Source organism: Drosophila suzukii, chromosome 2L (assembly GCF_043229965.1).
Source record: "Drosophila suzukii chromosome 2L, CBGP_Dsuzu_IsoJpt1.0, whole genome shotgun sequence".
In the NCBI taxonomy this organism is placed as follows: Eukaryota; Metazoa; Arthropoda; class Insecta; order Diptera; family Drosophilidae; genus Drosophila; species Drosophila suzukii.
The window spans coordinates 16732370-16751603 of NC_092080.1; the positions used below are offsets into that span (position 1 = coordinate 16732370).

At 35.3% G+C, this 19234-nt stretch overlaps 1 protein-coding gene across 1 annotated transcript; it reads right to left on the reverse strand.

The window, feature by feature from the left end:
- Window positions 1-163: 163 nt before the first annotated feature.
- Window positions 164-1720, reverse strand: Rca1 (Regulator of cyclin A1). The gene has a single exon (XM_017070114.4). It carries the CDS (start codon window positions 1626-1628, stop codon window positions 384-386), a length of 1245 nt encoding a protein of 414 aa, XP_016925603.3. The 5' UTR covers window positions 1629-1720; the 3' UTR covers window positions 164-383.
- Window positions 1721-19234: the final 17514 nt, after the last annotated feature.

The window sequence follows — 19234 nt, forward strand, 5'->3', positions numbered from 1 at the left end:
ATAGTATAGAATGAGATGAATGTAAATTGTTAACTGACATTTTGATATAAAGTAATTTAAGAAATTGGCAAATACAATCTACAATTTTATGAGAGCACTTCAATTTAAGAAGCGAATAGTTTCCCCCAAAAACGTTCGCAAAAAAAGGATAGTTCTCAAGTGATTAAAGCTCTAATTATAAAAATGTTTATATTTCGCATATGTAAAAAATACTTAATCTCACAGAGGTACAGTTTTCCGACAAACCTTACAGTGAACGATTTAAAAACAATTATGAGGATGTATGTGATGACAAAATGGAACTTGATGCGCTGAACATAATACGGAATTAATGAGATTTTAACAAATCGAATACTAAACGTAAATAAAAGCCTATTTTATAGCTAAAAGCAGAGGCGTTTCAGGGAGTTCTTCCTTCTGATCTTCGGATCGCGGTTCTGCGGACGCTGTGGCGGTGTCAGCCGCTCCCTGGGCATCATGAGTTTGGAGGGTGTGTCCAGTTCGGTGACCAGGCAACGCTCACCGGGATGCGACTTGGACAGGCAGTTGACGCAGAAGCGGAATTGGCAAATGACGCTGGTGCATTCGGCAAAGTTGTAGGCCGGTGCTGGCGGTGGGGTCCTGATATCGTCGAGGTCCAGGGACAAGAAGCGCTTGAGGGGCGGTCCCCCCGAGCTGAGGAATGTATTGTTGTTGCATCCGATGGGCAGCGTCTGGGACAGCGCCATGTCGCCGGTCTTGGCCGCCTCGCTGATGAAGACCCGACTGCCCCGTCCGCAGCGCGGGCACTTGACGCGCTGCGTCTGTTCGCGAAGAACCCTTCCGGCATCCACATCCATCAGGTGGATGCTCGAGTTGCCCGAGTCCATTAGCGAGGCGGCACTGTTGGCCAGGTTGCTGTGGTTTGAGGTCTGCAATGGCACTGTATGGTTTGCCTTGGGCACATGGCTGCGCCGCTTGGGCACTTGGTGATTCTCTTTGGTGAGGCTCAGCTTGAGCCGGTGGTTCTGCAGGCGCTCCAAGTCTCGCTGACTGCGGTAGACGGCCTGCTTCCAGGCCGCCGACACCTGTGTCATCACGTCCAGCGTGTGGGCGCCCAAATGGCGCAGTATGCAGTCAAGCGCCGGTTGTTTCTGGGCCAGCTTGGCCACTATGTCCAGCTTCTCCACGCCGCCGTAGAAGCGATTCTTGGCCGGCGGTGGGTCCTGTTGGGGGAAGAGCAGCTTCTTCGACTTCTTGGGGCTGCTGTGCGGCGGTTGGAAGTGTTTCTTGCGCCGCTTTGGCAGACTGTGCGCCTCCTGCAGACGAGGCGTCATCGAGAAGGCCTCCTCCGCATCCACGGAGCCCTCCCTTTGTGGCTGCGACCTGGAGTGGGGAAATGGCTTGCTCTGGTGGAGGTCCTGCTCCTGGCTCCCACTGGGCGTGGTTAGTCCCCGATTCAACATCGAGGTGTTCGACACATTGCGACAGTTCTCGCCATCGGCGTCCTCCAATAAAAATGGCGTCTCCGCGGTGGAGTTGTGCATCGCCCGGAAGGATGTGTAGCCGGACTCGTTCATCTCCGCCTCGAGGGATCCCCGGCTGGGGCTCTTGTTGCGCAGCGCCGCGCGCCTGTAATACGCGCTCATCTCGAGCGTTTTATTTGACTTTCGAATTGTTATGCTTTTCGCATCGGTTGCTTGTTTTTGGTGACAATTCCTGGACTATCGATGCGTCGATTGGCTTTTCTTTGTCATCGATTAACTGCTGCGCAATCGAAGGGTGGCAGCACTGGCCGGGAGAGAAACTTTGCTAAATTGTTAAATGGCGCCAAATTTGAAAATAATTTTGTACTTTGGTAGATTTTTGCAGATTCTGAATGCGCACTATTTTGCTGCAAATAAAAACATTATGATATTTTTAAAAAATTTTAAAATTTAATTTGCAAAACCTTTTCCTTTTTCCCCAATCCCTTTAAACATTTTAACTGTTTAGAGAGCGCCCCATCTCATGAATTATAGTACATGTAAAAAAGTAGGACTTTATTATATATTCAGATGGCTTTTCAGGAACCAACTTGGCTGTTTTTAGTGTTTATAAATAGTATTTGAGTTTTGAAGTGAATATTTTGTCCTTCTCTTTATTCTTGCAAAATCAATTCGCTGCCTCACATTCTTAGGGCTGTTTTCTCTGTTAAACTTCGAGCATAGAAAACCTATGGAAATTTGTAGCTTTAAAACTATTATTAATTTAACTAACTGAAGCTGGCAAAAATTGTAGTCCGGCTATTTAATCCCAAATGCTCACAAAAGTTATTAAAAAATAATTTTGAATTACCTTTTATCCCTAAAGTTTTTATAGCAGATGCTTAATTCGTAAATTCTTTAAAAAAACATTGCACAATATTTTTTGTGACCGCGTTCACGTTTTAGGCCTAGTATTCAACCTAACAAAAAGTCGTCCAAAACCAAAAAGTTTATATAAAAAAATTGTCACAAAAATTTTGTGACGACTCTTTGTTGTGTTGAATACTAGGCTTAGGGATAAAACCACATGTTTTCTTGGAATATATTTAATATGTCATTACCCTCAACGTACCGTTGATTTTGTCAGTCTTTTACTCATTTACAAACAAAATGATTTATATAAATTTATCTTTCTTCGGCTTTCGCCCAATCAGAATAAGGTAGTCTGGATAATCTGGCCTTGGCCATCATCAGTGTCATCAAATTAACAGAAATCCTTCAATAATTTATCATTTTTCCCCCTGACTCGTCCTCAGCCCAGACTTGTCCCAGCTCCCTTCATATTTCCTGTGTCCTTCCGGCCACAGACAAATTTGCCGGCTCAAGTTTTTTGTGCAAATCATGACGGGGCATAGATTTCGGATTCATGTGAAAGTCTTCCTCCAGCGAACGGTGGATAGTTTCGTCAGCTGTCCATATAGTCTGCTGACAGAAGCCCCATGACCCACCACCACCTAGACCACCACTTGCCACCCCATCATGCCCATTCCCATTCCCATTCCCATTTCGAGGCGGTGGACGACTTCATCCACTTGCCGGGGGAAAGGAAATGAGAGGTCGAGAGTCTGTTGTGGTTGCCGGAGGAAAATCAATGAATGATATTTCCTTTATGAGGCTCAATTATTTGCTGCGGGGATTTGCTATTCTTCCCCGGATTCTGTCATCTGGTTCGTGCCTCATTGTCCTTCTAAATGCTTTGGCAAAATATTTTGGGTATTTGCCCTGCCTTTTGTCAGCCAGCAGCTCCTGCGTTAATAATTTATGAATATTTGCTCATTTATTGTTTTGCATTATTTATGGTTTTATTATTTGTCTATCTGGCCGGCACAAGGGGAGGCAAATTGTGGGCGTGGCGGCGGGCAAAGATTTTGTTTTGATTTTAATTAAATCGACAGACGCACAGCGGCTTAATTTAAAGTCATTTGACTGTCCTAATCTCTTTTTCACTCGGCCTCTCTCTCCTCGTTTCTATATCTTTTGGGCGTGGGTTTGGTATATTTGGCATATTAATTGTCGCTGTGGCTTTGGGATTAATTTGCGGTTCATTGGTTCAGCCCCTGAAGTCGTGGTTTCCCTGTTTTCCCTAAGATGGGAGGGATGTTAACTAATGACTTTGTCATCGTCAGGCGTAGAAATCAAAATGTAGGATTTGAGGATATGTAGGAAATCATTTGATCGATCTTAGATAATTATATACAAACCTATAATATTACAAGATTTTTGTCGATTTTTTCAGGTAGTTGAACTAGAAAAACTAGATTTCATCAATAAATAAATAAATAAATTGATATTTTTAAAAATGTCAAAAAAGTTTTTACTTTTAATACTACCAGTCGCCTTGTTTAATCGACCTTTAGGGATTTCAGAGTATTTCCGAAGAGAGAGAATTTAAAAATACAATTTTCAAAATTTATATGTAAGTTTGAACTTAATCCTGATATTTTCTTCAGTGTGCATCACTTTAAAAAACTTAAGAAGTGATGGTTTACTTTAGAGTTGGTGAAGCAGCAATTCTTTCGATAATATCATCCTAAGTATTGCTTTATGAACTGTTGGTGTGCTGAACCAGTATTTTTAAAGAATTGAATCTTGACAGTTAATTAAAACTAAACCTTGGACTTACTTCAAGAATTTAGTATTCAAATCTTTACTAACCATTTCTGAGAACCTTTTTTGCTTTGGTTTACTTAAAGAATCCTAACTAACCTCTTATGCTCCACCCCTAACCTTATGTCAACAGAACACTATCCTTGCGTCTAAGAGAAACCTTGAGGCAAATCCATGTCCATAAGGTTTTGACATATGTATCGCCTATATGCATACATATGTTTTATGTGGAGCAATGTTTGCACGGATATTGATATCAGGCTGATTAATTTGAGTTTACGCACCAGAACGACCCGAAATGATGACAAATGGAGGGCAGCAATGAAAAGGAAACGCATACCGAGTCAATATTTGCACTCAATCCGTACATATGCTCTAATTATTATCCCTTTAGCAGTGGGCAGTGCTCTGTTTGGCATTATGTCGCTGCACGCACACCCACTCTAAAGGTCTATTCGGTATTTTGACCCAACCTAACGCCCCCATGACAGCCCGATCAAACATGGGTCGGTCGCTCGAATCAACTAATTATGGTAATTTACCGCGGAATGTCAACAAATATTTTGTAACCGGTTATTTTATCGCACGGCCGCGACTCACGTAAGTCCTTGACTGAAGGAGGTATACACCACCACCCCATTCTTGATAAGAGTGCAACTGGAGCTGGGCAGGATGGCATTGGTATTGGAAAAGGAAATGGAGCTGGTGCTGGTGCTGGACAGGCCAGGTCCTTGGCAGTCGGAGCTTTTGACAAACGATGTTTACCGCCGAGGGAGGCCATCCTGGGTGTCCTTGCGACAACACGAAGCGGTCTGATTATTTTTAACCAACCAGCCAAACGGACAACCTCAAATGGCTGTGCAAGCAAAGTAACCCGAACTGGAACTAGAACGGAACCCATTTCGCTTGATTGTGTTTGATTTCGGCGGAGGGTTTTTTCATATTTTTATGTTAGCTACCTATAGATAACTGGGGTTTACTGGTACTATGGGTTACTAAGGAAAGGTATAATTTTTGTAGAACATCAAGATATTTCACTTTGCTCAAACTTGGATTTTATTTTACTTTCTTATCACAACATTTCCTAAAAAACTTGCAGAAAATCACTTCTTGAATGTTCTAACTTAATTACTACTATACTTACTATAACTTATACATATGTGCCTAAAAATTATTGAGCTTAATATCATTATATTGGAATTTTATAATTAATACGAGAGTATAATTCAGATAACAGTTCAAAATTATTGTTATTATTTACTTAAACTATAATACAAAATATTTATTTCTTTAACATATGTAATCTAGAATAATTATTCTTAAACACTTTTATGATAACTAATATAATATTGTGTATGTTATTAATAATCTTAAGATATTAATATTTTATTTATTTCCTTATAAAAAAGAGAATTTATTGTTATTTATGAGTGAGCTATAGTTTTACTTTTTGTATATATAAAAGTGCAGAGTCCAAGGTATTATAACGTCTAAAACTAAAATACCATTTCCGAACTGTTTGTTCTCTTTTATTATGGCCCACTGCGTGGTAATTCATTTTTAGTCAATAAATCGCTCGGTTGCTGGTACTGTCTTGTCCTTTTACCAGGGTGTGGCGAAAAGAAAAAAAAGCAAACTGATTACCAAGCCAAAGTTGAGAACCAGAGGAGCAGTATTAATTTGATGGTAATAAGGAAATAATCGCACTCATTTATCATTTTAATGTTTTCGCATTTCACGTCGTGGGCGAGCCAGAAGTCAGAAGCAGTTAAGACTGTTTGATAAAATGTAACCTTTTAATGCGATTCTTATTTCAATAATAATTTTAATATATGTATTTTTTTTATGTGAAGAAAGTATTGTGATCTTTATTTAAATGCTTATCATAAACAAACATAAGATAATATTTTAAAATAATTCTTAGAAAAATCAATCAATCAGCTAAAGTCTATTAGGAAATTAAAAAAAGAAATTGAAGAAAGTAGTGTGATCTTTATTAAAAGGCTTACCATAAATAAACATAAGATAATATTTTAAAATAATTCTTAGAAAAATCAATCAATCAGCTGATGTCTATTAGGAAATTAAAAAAAGAAATTGAACCCTTGGTCTTTTTAAGTAACTTGATACATTGCAATATTCCAAAACAATTTGCAAAATTTGATTGATTCGCCAATTGCGATTTTTTTGTATATTATAAAAATAAAACCATCCATCCCGGTATTTTTGAGTGGGACACGTGCATTGCACATGACAAATGACAGAACTCAGATGTGCAAATTTTAAAGTGTCCTTTTTTATACTTTTCAATTAGCAGATTATAATACATTTGTAAAACGAGAACAGAACATGAAGAGTAGTAATTTTCTAGACATAAGTAAATTTACTTTTCTGTGTTTCTTTTAATTTTCTTCTATTTTTCTGAATTTTTTTAATTTTAACAATAAGATCCTTGTCAACCCCACAACTATAATTTGTCAAAGGAGCAATTGGCAAGCCAAGTGTCCGCGATGGAGAAGGGTTAAGGGCGAAGGGTCAGTCGTTATGGGGTCCCAGAACTGAGAAAACCCACTCTACCAAACGTGTGAATTAATCATGGGGCGGCTATTTCAGTTTCGGTGGAAAAAATGAGAAAAGTACACGGAAAAACGGTTTCAATTTGAATAATATGACGAAAGGGCCGGGCCAAAAAGGGTTGACAGCAAGGTGTTTGTGTGCGGGCCACCGCTTTTCAGGGTGTCACTGTCACTCGGTTCATTTCGCATTCACAACATGCTCCAAGCATCGCGGCTCTCTTGCCAATTTCATTTAGCGGCATCATTTCTGCTCGTGCCTTTGTCATTTTTTCTCAATTCCATTTCTTTTTTGTTTTTTTTTTCACAATTTTTCTCCCCAGCTGATGGAAAACAAGATAAATGATTTCAAACTTGACTTTTCATTTCGTATATTAGCCGGAACGTGCCTCACATAGTACATTTTACCCCTTCCCCGCCGCCACCTGGTTAAAAAAAACACTGGCCAACCGAGTCCGATCCCAAGACCCGTGGAAAAACGAGAGGAATCTAATTGTTTTCTATTAACGAGCCTCGATTTGTTCCATGACTTTTACACATTTGGTTGATCAAAATATCACACACTGCCTTGTTTGTTCACCCCTACTTTTCCATGCCATAACAATTCCGAATCCGATTCGAAGTCCTCCCTTCCAGGTTCTGACCCCCACCCACCTCTATTTGGACATATGTTGCTCTGCTCGGACCGATGATGTATAGCCTATAGCCCTCGGTTGTCGCCGCTGATTATGGTGGCTACAAATGCTGCGGACCATGAAGTGGTGGCTGGTAATGCCCGGACCTCGAGCTGGAATGTGACTCCATAAACACTGTTTGCATATAGGATGAAATTCAATATTAATTGGATGAAAGCCCAATGAGAATTGCGTGTTAAATGGTAATAAGTACCGAAAACACTGAGGTTTTGTAACTTTTGTACAGGAAAACTGAAATATTTTAGTGTTAAGGAGGGTTACACCATCATATGTTTGTAACTTTAATGGAAGTTACAATCTTAGGTCGATAATTCCATTTTATCATATTTCTTATTATAAAAAAATAATTAAAATTGTATTTAGTTTTTTAAGTCAACACTGTTATTCTCCTAATACTCCATTTAAATTTTAGTATTTACAGAAATTATAAAACAATTTAACTTACGGTAAACTCCAAATTAAATACCATTTTTTATGATCTAGCTTTAAAAATTAGTTTCTAATATTATATATCTTGGAATCTAAAGATGCCCATTTTTATTTTGTATTATTTCTATGCTATTTTGTTAAACCAGATCTGCAATAGTATTCTCAAATAATACCTCCTAAGGTTACCAAGTTTTTGGAAACAGCTTATAAGTAATAATACTTGGGGCTGGTAATTCTTAAACCACTCTAACTTCACCTAATAAGCAAGGTCTATCGACCAGCATATGCCTGTAACCAGATATCATAACCGCTAAATCGAGGATGATTACATCATTGTCCCAGCAATGGGTTTCCCATCGGATGAGTGGTTGCCTGTCCGACTGATAAACGCCCCGAAGGGTCTCACCTTAACACCTCCTTAGGGTCACACACTCCCCAAACAGACAGATATTCCCATGGATATAATATCATGGTGGTGGCACTTACACTCCTAGCTTTTCTCCTCTTTTTTATCCATTTAATCAATTAAGTCATCAGTACAATATTTCTATTTGTATTGCCATTGTTTTTTTCTATTCGGTTACTTCCTGGCAGCGGTTCTTGGATGATTATAATGATGGTGGTGGTTGGGATAGGGTTTGGGCTGGTGTTCGGGTGCTTCCCTTATTGACTTTCCTATGACATCCGACCGATTGTCACACTATCTTACCAATTTTCGATTCACAATCCCATTGTTTTTTGTCTGCGTTGATCACGTGTCTGCCTCCACCTCTGTGTCTTTGTATACTTGAGTTGCTGCCATCTAGACACTTAATTAAGACGAAATGCCGCTGTTTTATTATTGGTATAGTAAATACTTCATAAATTTACTAATGAAAACACTTAACGACACACGTCACAAAAAAACAATGCGGGAATTCGGTTTTTATTTACCCAATATTAGGATTGGCCCTTCTAATATTTAGCAGAATGGGAATTATGGTATTATAATCAACAAAGGTACTCAAATGTACTTAAGGTTTATGGATTTACTAGAATTATGTGTTATTAAGAAGGAAAATTCTGCGGGAATGTTTAGTGCTAAGTATTTGTTTTGAATTTTATTTTAATTTTTCTTATAAAATGAATAAACTTCTGGGGAGGAAAGCAAAGGTGCCTAAAAAATGACAATTAGACCAACTTAGACGTTTGCAAAGTTTTTCTAGGAATGTTACGTGGGCCAATCTGAAATTGTTGAGAAAGAGGTAAAAAGTTATGGGACTCTGGCATAGACTGAAATCCTTTCACTTAATTGTGCGTCATAAATTAAAATGCCAGATCTAAAGAACGCCAGAGGCTGATTAAGGGGACTTCTGAAGTTGGAACTCGGCGTTCCTTGGTTTTCAATTAAAAGTTTTGCAGGTAAGTGAATTTGGTAAACTTTTTTGGAAGCTCACTTGGCTGCTTTAATTTATTGGTGACATTTGGTTTTCCCTTCTCATAAGGGATTACAATTTGAGTAGTCCGGAGAATCATATTTTCTTTTGTTGTCCACAACTGCAATTTATGTTTGTGCCTGCAATTAGAAATCTGTGTTCTGACAACAATCCACTCCACAATTGGAATTGGTAGGCCATGTAAGATGTGCCATCCACATGGCCCCTAGATGCACTTGGCACTCTGTCTGGCCTTCCATCTGGGCATAATTCTTAATGTTTTGCTTTCAATTTACTGAGACTACTTAGGCAGCTCTTCGGGTGCCCCAACAAATTTGCATATTCGTTGACAAGGCCCCAGAACTTGGGCATCGAATAAAACAAATGCATTCATTTACAATTCTCTCAATGCTCCAAGGATGGAGCAATCTTCCATCGATTACCTAAGACCTCAACTGGACCACAGCTGGTTTAAATTGGATTGGTTACAGGCTCTTAGTTCCGTCTTTGGGTTCTGTGTTTGTATCTTGGGTCCAGCTTATTGAATTTCGAAGTTGTCTTCATGGTTTATGTAAACAAGACTGTAAAGACATCATATGATTTTATTTGTTTAATTAAATAACTGGAAAGGAGTAAATTCAAAGTCAAATATCTTGAGTTCTAAAATTCGTTCTTATCTGCAATTTGCATTTCTAACTTTAATACAAATTGAAATATCTCATAGATATAAAACTATAATAAGAAAATCTACTCAAATCTACACCTTTTAACGAGTTAAAAATCTAATGAAGATTCTGGTATCAACTTTTGTGACGAAAGTCTATTACACGATCTATAAATAAATACACTTTCTAATTTTTTCACGTTCGGCACGCTGCAATCCAATATTCCTTTATCAAAATCGTACAGCTAAACACCATTTAAATGTGTCCACTAGGCTCAAATTTTAATGTGTTCATTATTAAATTCCAATTTAAATATGTTCAATACAAACTATCAATTTTAACATAATGTAATTGTATAAAAATGTTCATTCCACTTTAAACATTTTCGTAATGAAATAACATATAAATATTTAAATACAACAATTTAAATATGTTCATTAAAGTTTAAATATGTTCATATTTAAATATAAATAAGTTCATTATTAAAATCCAATTTAAATAGGTTCATTATTTAATAAAAGTTTAAATATGTTTACATTAAATATGTTCATTATTAAAATCCATTTTAATAATGTTCATTATTAAATTTAAATACGTTTCATTATTAAAATGCATTTTAATTACGTTTCATTATTAAAATACATTTTAATTACGTTTCATTATTAAAATACATTTTAATTACGTTTCAATAGTAAAATACATTTTAATTAAAATGCATTTTAATTACGTTTCATTATTAAAATACATTTTAATTACGTTTCATTATTAAAATACATTTTAATTACGTTTCATTATTAAAATACATTTTATTTACGTTTCATTATTAAAATACATTTTAATTACGTTTCAATATTAAAATACATTTTAATTACGTTTCATTATTAAAATGCATTTTAATTACGTTTCATTATTAAAATACATTTTAATTACGTTTCATTATTAAAATACATTTTAATTACGTTTCAATAGTAAAATACATTTTAATTAAAATGCATTTTAATTACGTTTCATTATTAAAATACATTTTAATTACGTTTCATTATTAAAATGCATTTTAATTACGTTTCATTATTAAAATGCATTTTAATTACGTTTCATTATTAAAATACATTATAATTACGTTTCATTATTAAAATACATTTTAATTACGTTTCAATAGTAAAATACATTTTAATTACGTTTCATTATTAAAATACATTTTAATTACGTTTCAATATTAAAACGCATTTTATTTCATTATTAAAATGCATTTTAATTACGTTTCATTAATATTTAATTTTAATATTAAAATGCAATAATTACGTTTCATTATTAAAAAGCATTTTAATTACGTTTCAATATTAAAACGCATTTTAATTACGTTTCATTATTAAAAAGCATTTTAATTACGTTTCATTATTAAAATACATTTTAATTACGTTTCAATATTAAAATACATTTTAATTACGTTTCATTATTAAAATACATTTTAATTACGTTTCATTATTAAAATACATTTTAATTACGTTTCAATATTAAAATACATTTTAATTACGTTTCATTATTAAAATGCATTTTAATTACGTTTCATTATTAAAATACATTTTAATTACGTTTCATTATTAAAATACATTTTTATTACGTTTCATTATTAAAATACATTTTATTTACGTTTCAATATTAAAATACATTTTAATTACGTTTCATTATTAAAATACATTTTAATTACGTTTCATTATTAAAATACATTTTAATTACGTTTCATTATTAAAATACATTTTAATTACGTTTCATTATTAAAATGCATTTTAATTACGTTTCATTATTAAAATACATTTTAATTACGTTTCATTATTAAAATACATTTTAATTACGTTTCAATATTAAAATACATTTTAATTACTTTTCATTATTAAAATGCATTTTAATTACGTTTCAATATTAAAATACATTTTAATTACGTTTCATTATTAAAATACATTTTAATTACGTTTCAATATTAAAATACATTTTAATTACGTTTCATTATTAAAATGCATTTTAATTACGTTTCATCATTAAAATACATTTTAATTACGTTTATTTATTAAAATACATTTTAATTACGTTTCATACGTTTCATTATAAAAATGCATTTTAATTACGTTTCAATTTAAATACGTTTCATTATTAAAATGCATTTTAATTACTTTTCATTATTAAAATACCAATATTATGAGATTTTAATAACTGATTTAAAATATTTTAAGCACTAATGTTTGTATTTATTCCAAATCCTAATAAAATAATTTTATTTTTATCCATAAGAATAACAATTTGATCAATAAAAGTGACTTAAGTCGAAAGGTTTTTGAGATCTATTTCAGAGAGTTAAGCAAATAAGTCGCTGTATTTGCATATTCATGATACCAAGGCCACTTACTTTGCTCTATCGAAGACCAAGTTTCGAACTCATACCCTCAACTTTCCGAGTAATCCCGTTGAAATCAATGTTAAATAAATTATGTACAACTATTTAACAATAAATTAATCTTCATAAATCACAATTGAACAACAGGGACGACAACCTGGCGACTGTCAGGTGAATAGATAGATGGATGGCGAGCGGGGAACTTGGAACGGCGTTCCATGAACTACATTAAATTAGAAACGAGGCGTCGTCAAGATTCCGTATAATGACAAAAGCAATTAATTTTGTGTGTGCCCAGGCAGAGATGCCGGGGAATTGTGCGCAAAGGTGTTGGCCGGGTTGATGAGGAAAGGGTTTGATACCAACCCTCCCCCAACCCTTTTCCACCCAACCCCGATTACGTTCACAAATCGCTACAACAACGTGGAAGAGACACCTTCACCTTCTCCACCTCCATTGTATACCCCCAACACCCCTGGACACACAATCAAAATTCCACAGGCCAAGGTTGTACGGAGCTCTACTCTAGCTCCCATTCGAATTTCGAAAGCTTTGCAATTAATTATGCGAATCTGACGAATCTTCCTAAGCGGCAACTCTTCGACTTGGCCAAAACACAGATACGCACGCACACATGTAGAGCCAAAATGCTGTTTGCCGTCAACTGGCTGGCATCATGATTTACATGGCCTTAGTCTCTGGCAAAATGTTTCCAGGGGGATTGGGATTCGGGCCATACGTCTGCGCCTGTGGTAACCGAAGGGGGGTGCCAAAGTAAATGCAAATTTAAAGGCGTGAATAAGCCAACGGCAAACTCCAGAACTCTAATTGTAGACAACCCCCGTAATTATCCGCTATGGAAAAGCCATTAATGGTATTAGAGGGATTTCAGTGAGTTCAGGGGGAAAGGTGTTACGTTTTGGATATCCCTTACCGTAAATGGAGGGCAATTGTGTTAAAATTGATTTAGCATTGCAGTAAGGCGTCCAGCAGGGGTTATCAGTAGTTAGGAAATAGTTAAATATTTTGAATTTAACTCTGGATATCAAAACTTGATGTGATTTTAATGGTAGGTACTACTACTATAAATATTCTTAAATGTATAGTATAGTTTAAAAGATTAAGTTTAAGCATTTGGGGAACAGAGGGCTTACAATTTGTATTTGGTATTGTGGTATTTTATGTTCCCTAAATATTATTATACAAGCAATAATTAAAAATAATTTATTACTTGCGTCACCTGATAGGTAAAATAATTATAATTAATAAATAATTAAATAGTTACTGGTTAATAATAAAATGAAAAGTCTCGTAATTCGTATTCTGACTAGATGCCGAAATTGCATTTATGGACTACTTTCCTCCAAAGTTCTAATGCAACGCATTACCTACTTGAAGCTTTTAAACAAAAAGATAAGATGATTTTAAGCGCCTGACTAAAAATGTAATAAAAAGAAACTCTATCAGAAATTGAATGGGCCTTTAAGAGCAGTCTAACTTCTTAAACTAAACCCTTTTAATATTTTAGTAACAGATTGTAAATATTTTTTTGGATTTTTCAAATCTTATGCTTATCCTATTGTTTACTTAAATTTAACCTCCTTTCATTAGTATTCGTGTTCCAACGAGGGTTGTCGCCTTAGTTCCTCACCCCATTGCACTCAGCTTTATGGCCGATTCTCCGGCTGGGCAACATAAACACTTGACAATATGACTGTGAAACAGGATGCGGCCAAAAGAGGATGCTAAATGGGCCACAGGCCACACCCCTTTGCTAATTTGGGGAGAAACCAAAAAGTGTTTTGGACCCACTTAATGGTTTGTTTTCGGTTGACAACTTTTCGTCTGGTTGCCGTAGCCTTTTGAGAGCACTTTCCATTTGTTTGGCTTGTGGTCGCCTGATGATGAGCAGGAAATTGAGGACTGTGGGGAGAATGGAAACTAACAACTAATTTAAAGCAATTATGTAAAAAGTTTCCACTCGACTTTTAGCAGGCGCATTCAAAGTTCTATCGCCACAAATGTCCGTTCGTAAATTTTAAGTGGGAATAGTTTTAATTAAATTTGTCAAATTATGATGGAAAATTCAATTAGGTTTCGGGTTGGTAATGTTTTCTGCCAATTTAAGTTGAAATGTTAAGTGTTCGACGACCTCAGGAGGAAGTTGGTATAAAAATATATATGTGTATATGTAGAAATAAAAAAAGATTTTTGTTTCCCTAGAGCTATTCTGACTGGAATATTGATAAAACTTTTGATCCCCCCCTCATCAATGGAGAATTCCCAATGCGTATGCTTCAAATCTCTTCGGTATTTAGCTTTCGAGGTCCCTTTCGTTATGCACTTGTTCAAAAATAATAACTAATCATAATAATAGTTAGGAAAAAAGATTCTCGGAAATCATTTCATGGGAATTTCCTACGCTTGTAACTCCATTTTTACGACACGTGCCTGCGCACGCACTTTGATTAGGGCCAAGTCAATCTACCCCATCTGGCCTGGCCCTCTATAAGGAAATTACCACTTGTCACTCTGCAAGGGCCACCAGCTACTGCAAACCACCACCCAGTACGACCATGTTCCTTTTCAAAACCCACCAATATCGGATTCCGGATTGCATAAACTGAAAAAAGGACTTGGCACCGGATTGTGGGAAGTCCTGCGAGTGTCAAATTTTTATGACTCTGTTTGATTTCTGGCCGGCATAACGCCGTTAATGGAAGGCACTTGTTCAACCCGTCGAAATTAACGAGATTTCCAGCTTCGGGATATGGATCTACGAATCCTACGACAATATTTGCCAGAGGATAACATGTGTACAAGGGCAAGTGCAGTGTCATTCTAAAGTGTGGGAAATTATCAGAGCTCTTCCGGATTTTACTTTTACAGATTTTGGAATCGTTATTTGAAGTCTATTTCTAACAGTATATACTTGTATTTACCAATTTAAAATTGTATGTATTATGTATTTATTAAGGTTATTGCGGGAAAGTAACGGATTATAAATAAAGGTATTTAAACCTTATGACTTTTTTTGAAATGTATATCAAGCTTATTTACAAGACAAATAAGTATTTCTCCAAACCATTAACATATAAAATGGTTTATCGACAAAAAAAAAAAGTTAAAGGTGATACATTTTCAATTTTTTATGATTTTTTTATAATTAAGAACTTGGTATATATTTTTAACCATTTAATTATAATTAACATAGCTTATATGATTAGATATACATTTTTTTGGTTTTTAAGATGTACTCGGCGTTTTTTCCATTTATATTGCTCTGGAAATTTCGAAACTTTTTTGTAATTCAAAGTAGATTTTTTACCCAATTTATTATTCTGTATGATAAACTTAAATAATTTTGTATATTATTTTTTTTAAAAAGGTTTCTATGTCGGTATTATATGATTATTTTAGTTTACATTTATAAACTTATTTATAAAAGTATATATTTTTATGAAATACCCATTCCTAATGAACAATCAAAATTTTTCCAAATCGAGCTTAATATTTTTTTGGAGGCCTCAACTGCTGGCTTTTGCGGTCTAATGTCATTTGTAATTCTACGCCTGGTCGTAGAATCTCCGGTTATATGCCAAATTGTGGCCATTTGTGCTAATAGAAGGAAACGGTTTCCCATAATCCGAAGTTCATCACATAATCGCATTCGCATTTAGGGCTTCAAATTTCAGAATGTTTGCCTGCAACACTTTCGCCTCAATCGCTAGCAAATCAAGTGTCGAGTTGGGGGAATAGTAATTCCGATTTCGATTCGGATTCGGATTCAGAAACAGATTTAGATTCATCTGTCGCGGTGCTCTTGTCTGTAGTCTCTGCATTGGGTAAATGTGATTTATACTCCGCTTTATGTAAAAACGTCAGCAACAATTCCCGGCAGCAGAGCACAAATTAACTTCGGCGTGGGCCAGAAAGTCGAGACGTGCTCCGTAATTCAATATCCACCCGCCAGAAGATGCAGTCGGATTCAGGGGCTCAGAGGTCACATTTGGCAGCCAACTCGGTAAGTATTCCCAGAGGATCCGAATAATTTCCTACCCTTGGCACTAAGTATTATTGTGCATTAGAGGACTAATAAACAGGTTCGCAGTTGTCCTCGAAGTCCTGCTCCCGCTTGCTCATTCATAGTTTGTCTGGGACTTTATACCTTCTACGTGATTTACGGCAATAACTCATCGTGCTCATCGCAGACACGAGCACTCCAAGGTACTCTACGCTCGGGGAAAATCATGAGACAAATAAATCAGGAATACTAAATTAATTCACTTTTCTTTTCTATCTTCTCTTAATTAAAGCCTTGACTGTGGGCTGTGATATATATCTAGCAACTGGAGGGTATTTAAAGTTATAATCAAAAAGGATGTCCCTGAATTATGACGATTTTGGTGGATTTAACGCTGAGATATTTATTATTAGGCCTGTCCATCCAACGCAATTTAAGATGAAAATAAAACCATAAGGACAAAGAAGTTCGATAAAGGAATAATATTTACAAAAAAAATTACTTCATAATGAAAGTATTACGTTTTAGATAGTTATTCGTGTTATATATTTTTTCTATACATTTGTACTTAAAAAAGGTGCTGTTGAAAAAAATAATACAACATCAAATCTTAAAAAAACAATATTATACAATTTTTCTTTAATAAAACCACAAGGAAAACGAAAATTGATACATCTACATAAAAAAATCGTTTTATAAGATAATTAATCGTGCTATAAATACTTACTAAACATTGGTTTATGAACAAAGTGGGTGTTGAAAAAAAGTAATACTATATTTTCGAATTTAATTTCATAAGGATCATTTTATAAAGAAATTTTAGAAATTAGATTTTGACGAAAAAAAGCTATAATCTTTATTTGAATTAAGATATTTAAAAAAAATTGTTTAATGTATTAACTAAATTCTAAAACTACCAACATTTTTGTTTATGGTAAACAAGATCTTATATTTTTTCTAATCCATATAACTGGTAACTCAAAGATTATAAAATATTATTTTTTCACAATTTTACTCTGTGACTTGACCAACAAGGCAATATCCGGATTGTTGTGGGTTTTAAAACAAATTTTGCAGCCTCTGCAGGAGTATCTCATGCGCTTTGTTGATGTTTATTCTAGCGTGGCCGAACCGCCCTAACGTCGACTTATGACACCAAAAATGCTCAATTTTCAGGAGTTGCGCTTTCCTCAGTCGACCGAGGGTGCGGGAAATGCACGAGGATAAGGAATATCAACGGGGTTACAGCTGAATTAGTCCAGTGGGATTGTGCTCCGGGTCGGGGCGTTTTGTTTGCTTTTGTCAAGGCAAGACGTACTCCCTTCGCTAAATAATCACACAGCGGGAAGGAGCGAACAGCCTCAGCCTTGCAACAATTGAGATATTCAATTGGCAACAAGCGCCGCTTGCAGAGGCACTACACTGCGGGAAATGAAATGGGGATCTTTGGGATTCTTTTAAATATATTTCGAAATAAAAATTGCTTTTCATCAATTTCGTACTTTAGTTTTACGTACTATATTTTATAAGGCATTTTAGTTAGTATAATTTTTGGATTTACTGAGTTTAATAGGTACCATGTATTGTAGGTTAATGTACATTGAACAATGAACATAATAAGTGGTAACTTATCTAAATCGTTATATTTAAATTTTAAAAATCGAAAAAATGGTTCATATAAAAATCCCTTAGATGTGTTGTAGTCTACAACTTGTAGTACTGTAGAAAAAAGTTATTGATAACACATTTTCCTTTACCGATTTTTCCCAGTGCAGTGAAGCAACCACCAGGGCAATCAGCCACCACCCGATCCCGCTGAGCGAGCGATTAGTTTGGGAAGCTGTAGCTGCCCGATGTTGCGCATCCGTGAATTACAATTGCGGTTTCCTCGCCTGGCGCTACAATGGAATCAAGGGGGAGGATTTCGGATTGAGTCAACTGCCACCGGAAAATCACTCCAGTTGTGCGTGTTGTTGTTCTTTTGGACGGCCTGCACTTGAAATTGTCAGCAGGTGCTCACTGCTGTGCCTTGTAACAACATTTGCAGTTATAGTGTTACACTTAGTTAACTTAGCACTGCAGTTACGGCCATCGGAGGCGGAATCAATTTAACTGCATTTGGCAGTCGATTGTCATGGCGATGATTCGATGGCCCTGTGTGTTTGGGCCATTAATAAACATTTCGTCGTCTGTTTGTGTAATAAAAATGCAATTCCCATTAAGTGTCCATCTGGGGGAGGGAATGTTTCGCCACCGACTGATGACCAGCTGAGTCAGTTGGGGGGAAAATGAAATGGATTTTCAGGGGCACTTCGAAGAGAGGTCAGTTCAATGAGGTTGGGGCTTTAAGTGCAGCCCCCACAAACATTTAATATATTTTGATTTTATACAATAAGTAATTATGAAGCCGACACTGCACTGTTTCGCTTTTTGCCGTCAAGTGTTTTAATGGAACTAAATATTATGGAAATAAATATTAAAAAATTTAGTAATGCCCTTAGCTGACTTACTTCTTTTTAAAAAAGGGATATTCGTTGTAAACTTAAATTCGGAGTACAAGGTATCCAAATTAAATTTGATAATATTTCTTTTTTAGGAGTACAGATTACGATAGCTTAAAAACTATTTACTGAAACTGTTTCAGAAACTTCTTTATAAGAAATAGGTCTACATGACAAGAAACACAAAATTATATATAATTAATACAAATTGGTGACAAACGTATATTTTTAAATATAATATTACAAAAAGTTTTAAGTCAGAGAGTGCAGCACAATACTTTATCAATTATTCTGGAATAATATAAAGTACTAACTTCATTTGATTAGGTCAGTGAAAATGTATATGAAGCTCTTTTCTTTTATTACATTTTATATTTTACAAAAAGTGTTTATTCCCACCTTGAGTCCAAATTTTGAGTAATTTAGTAATT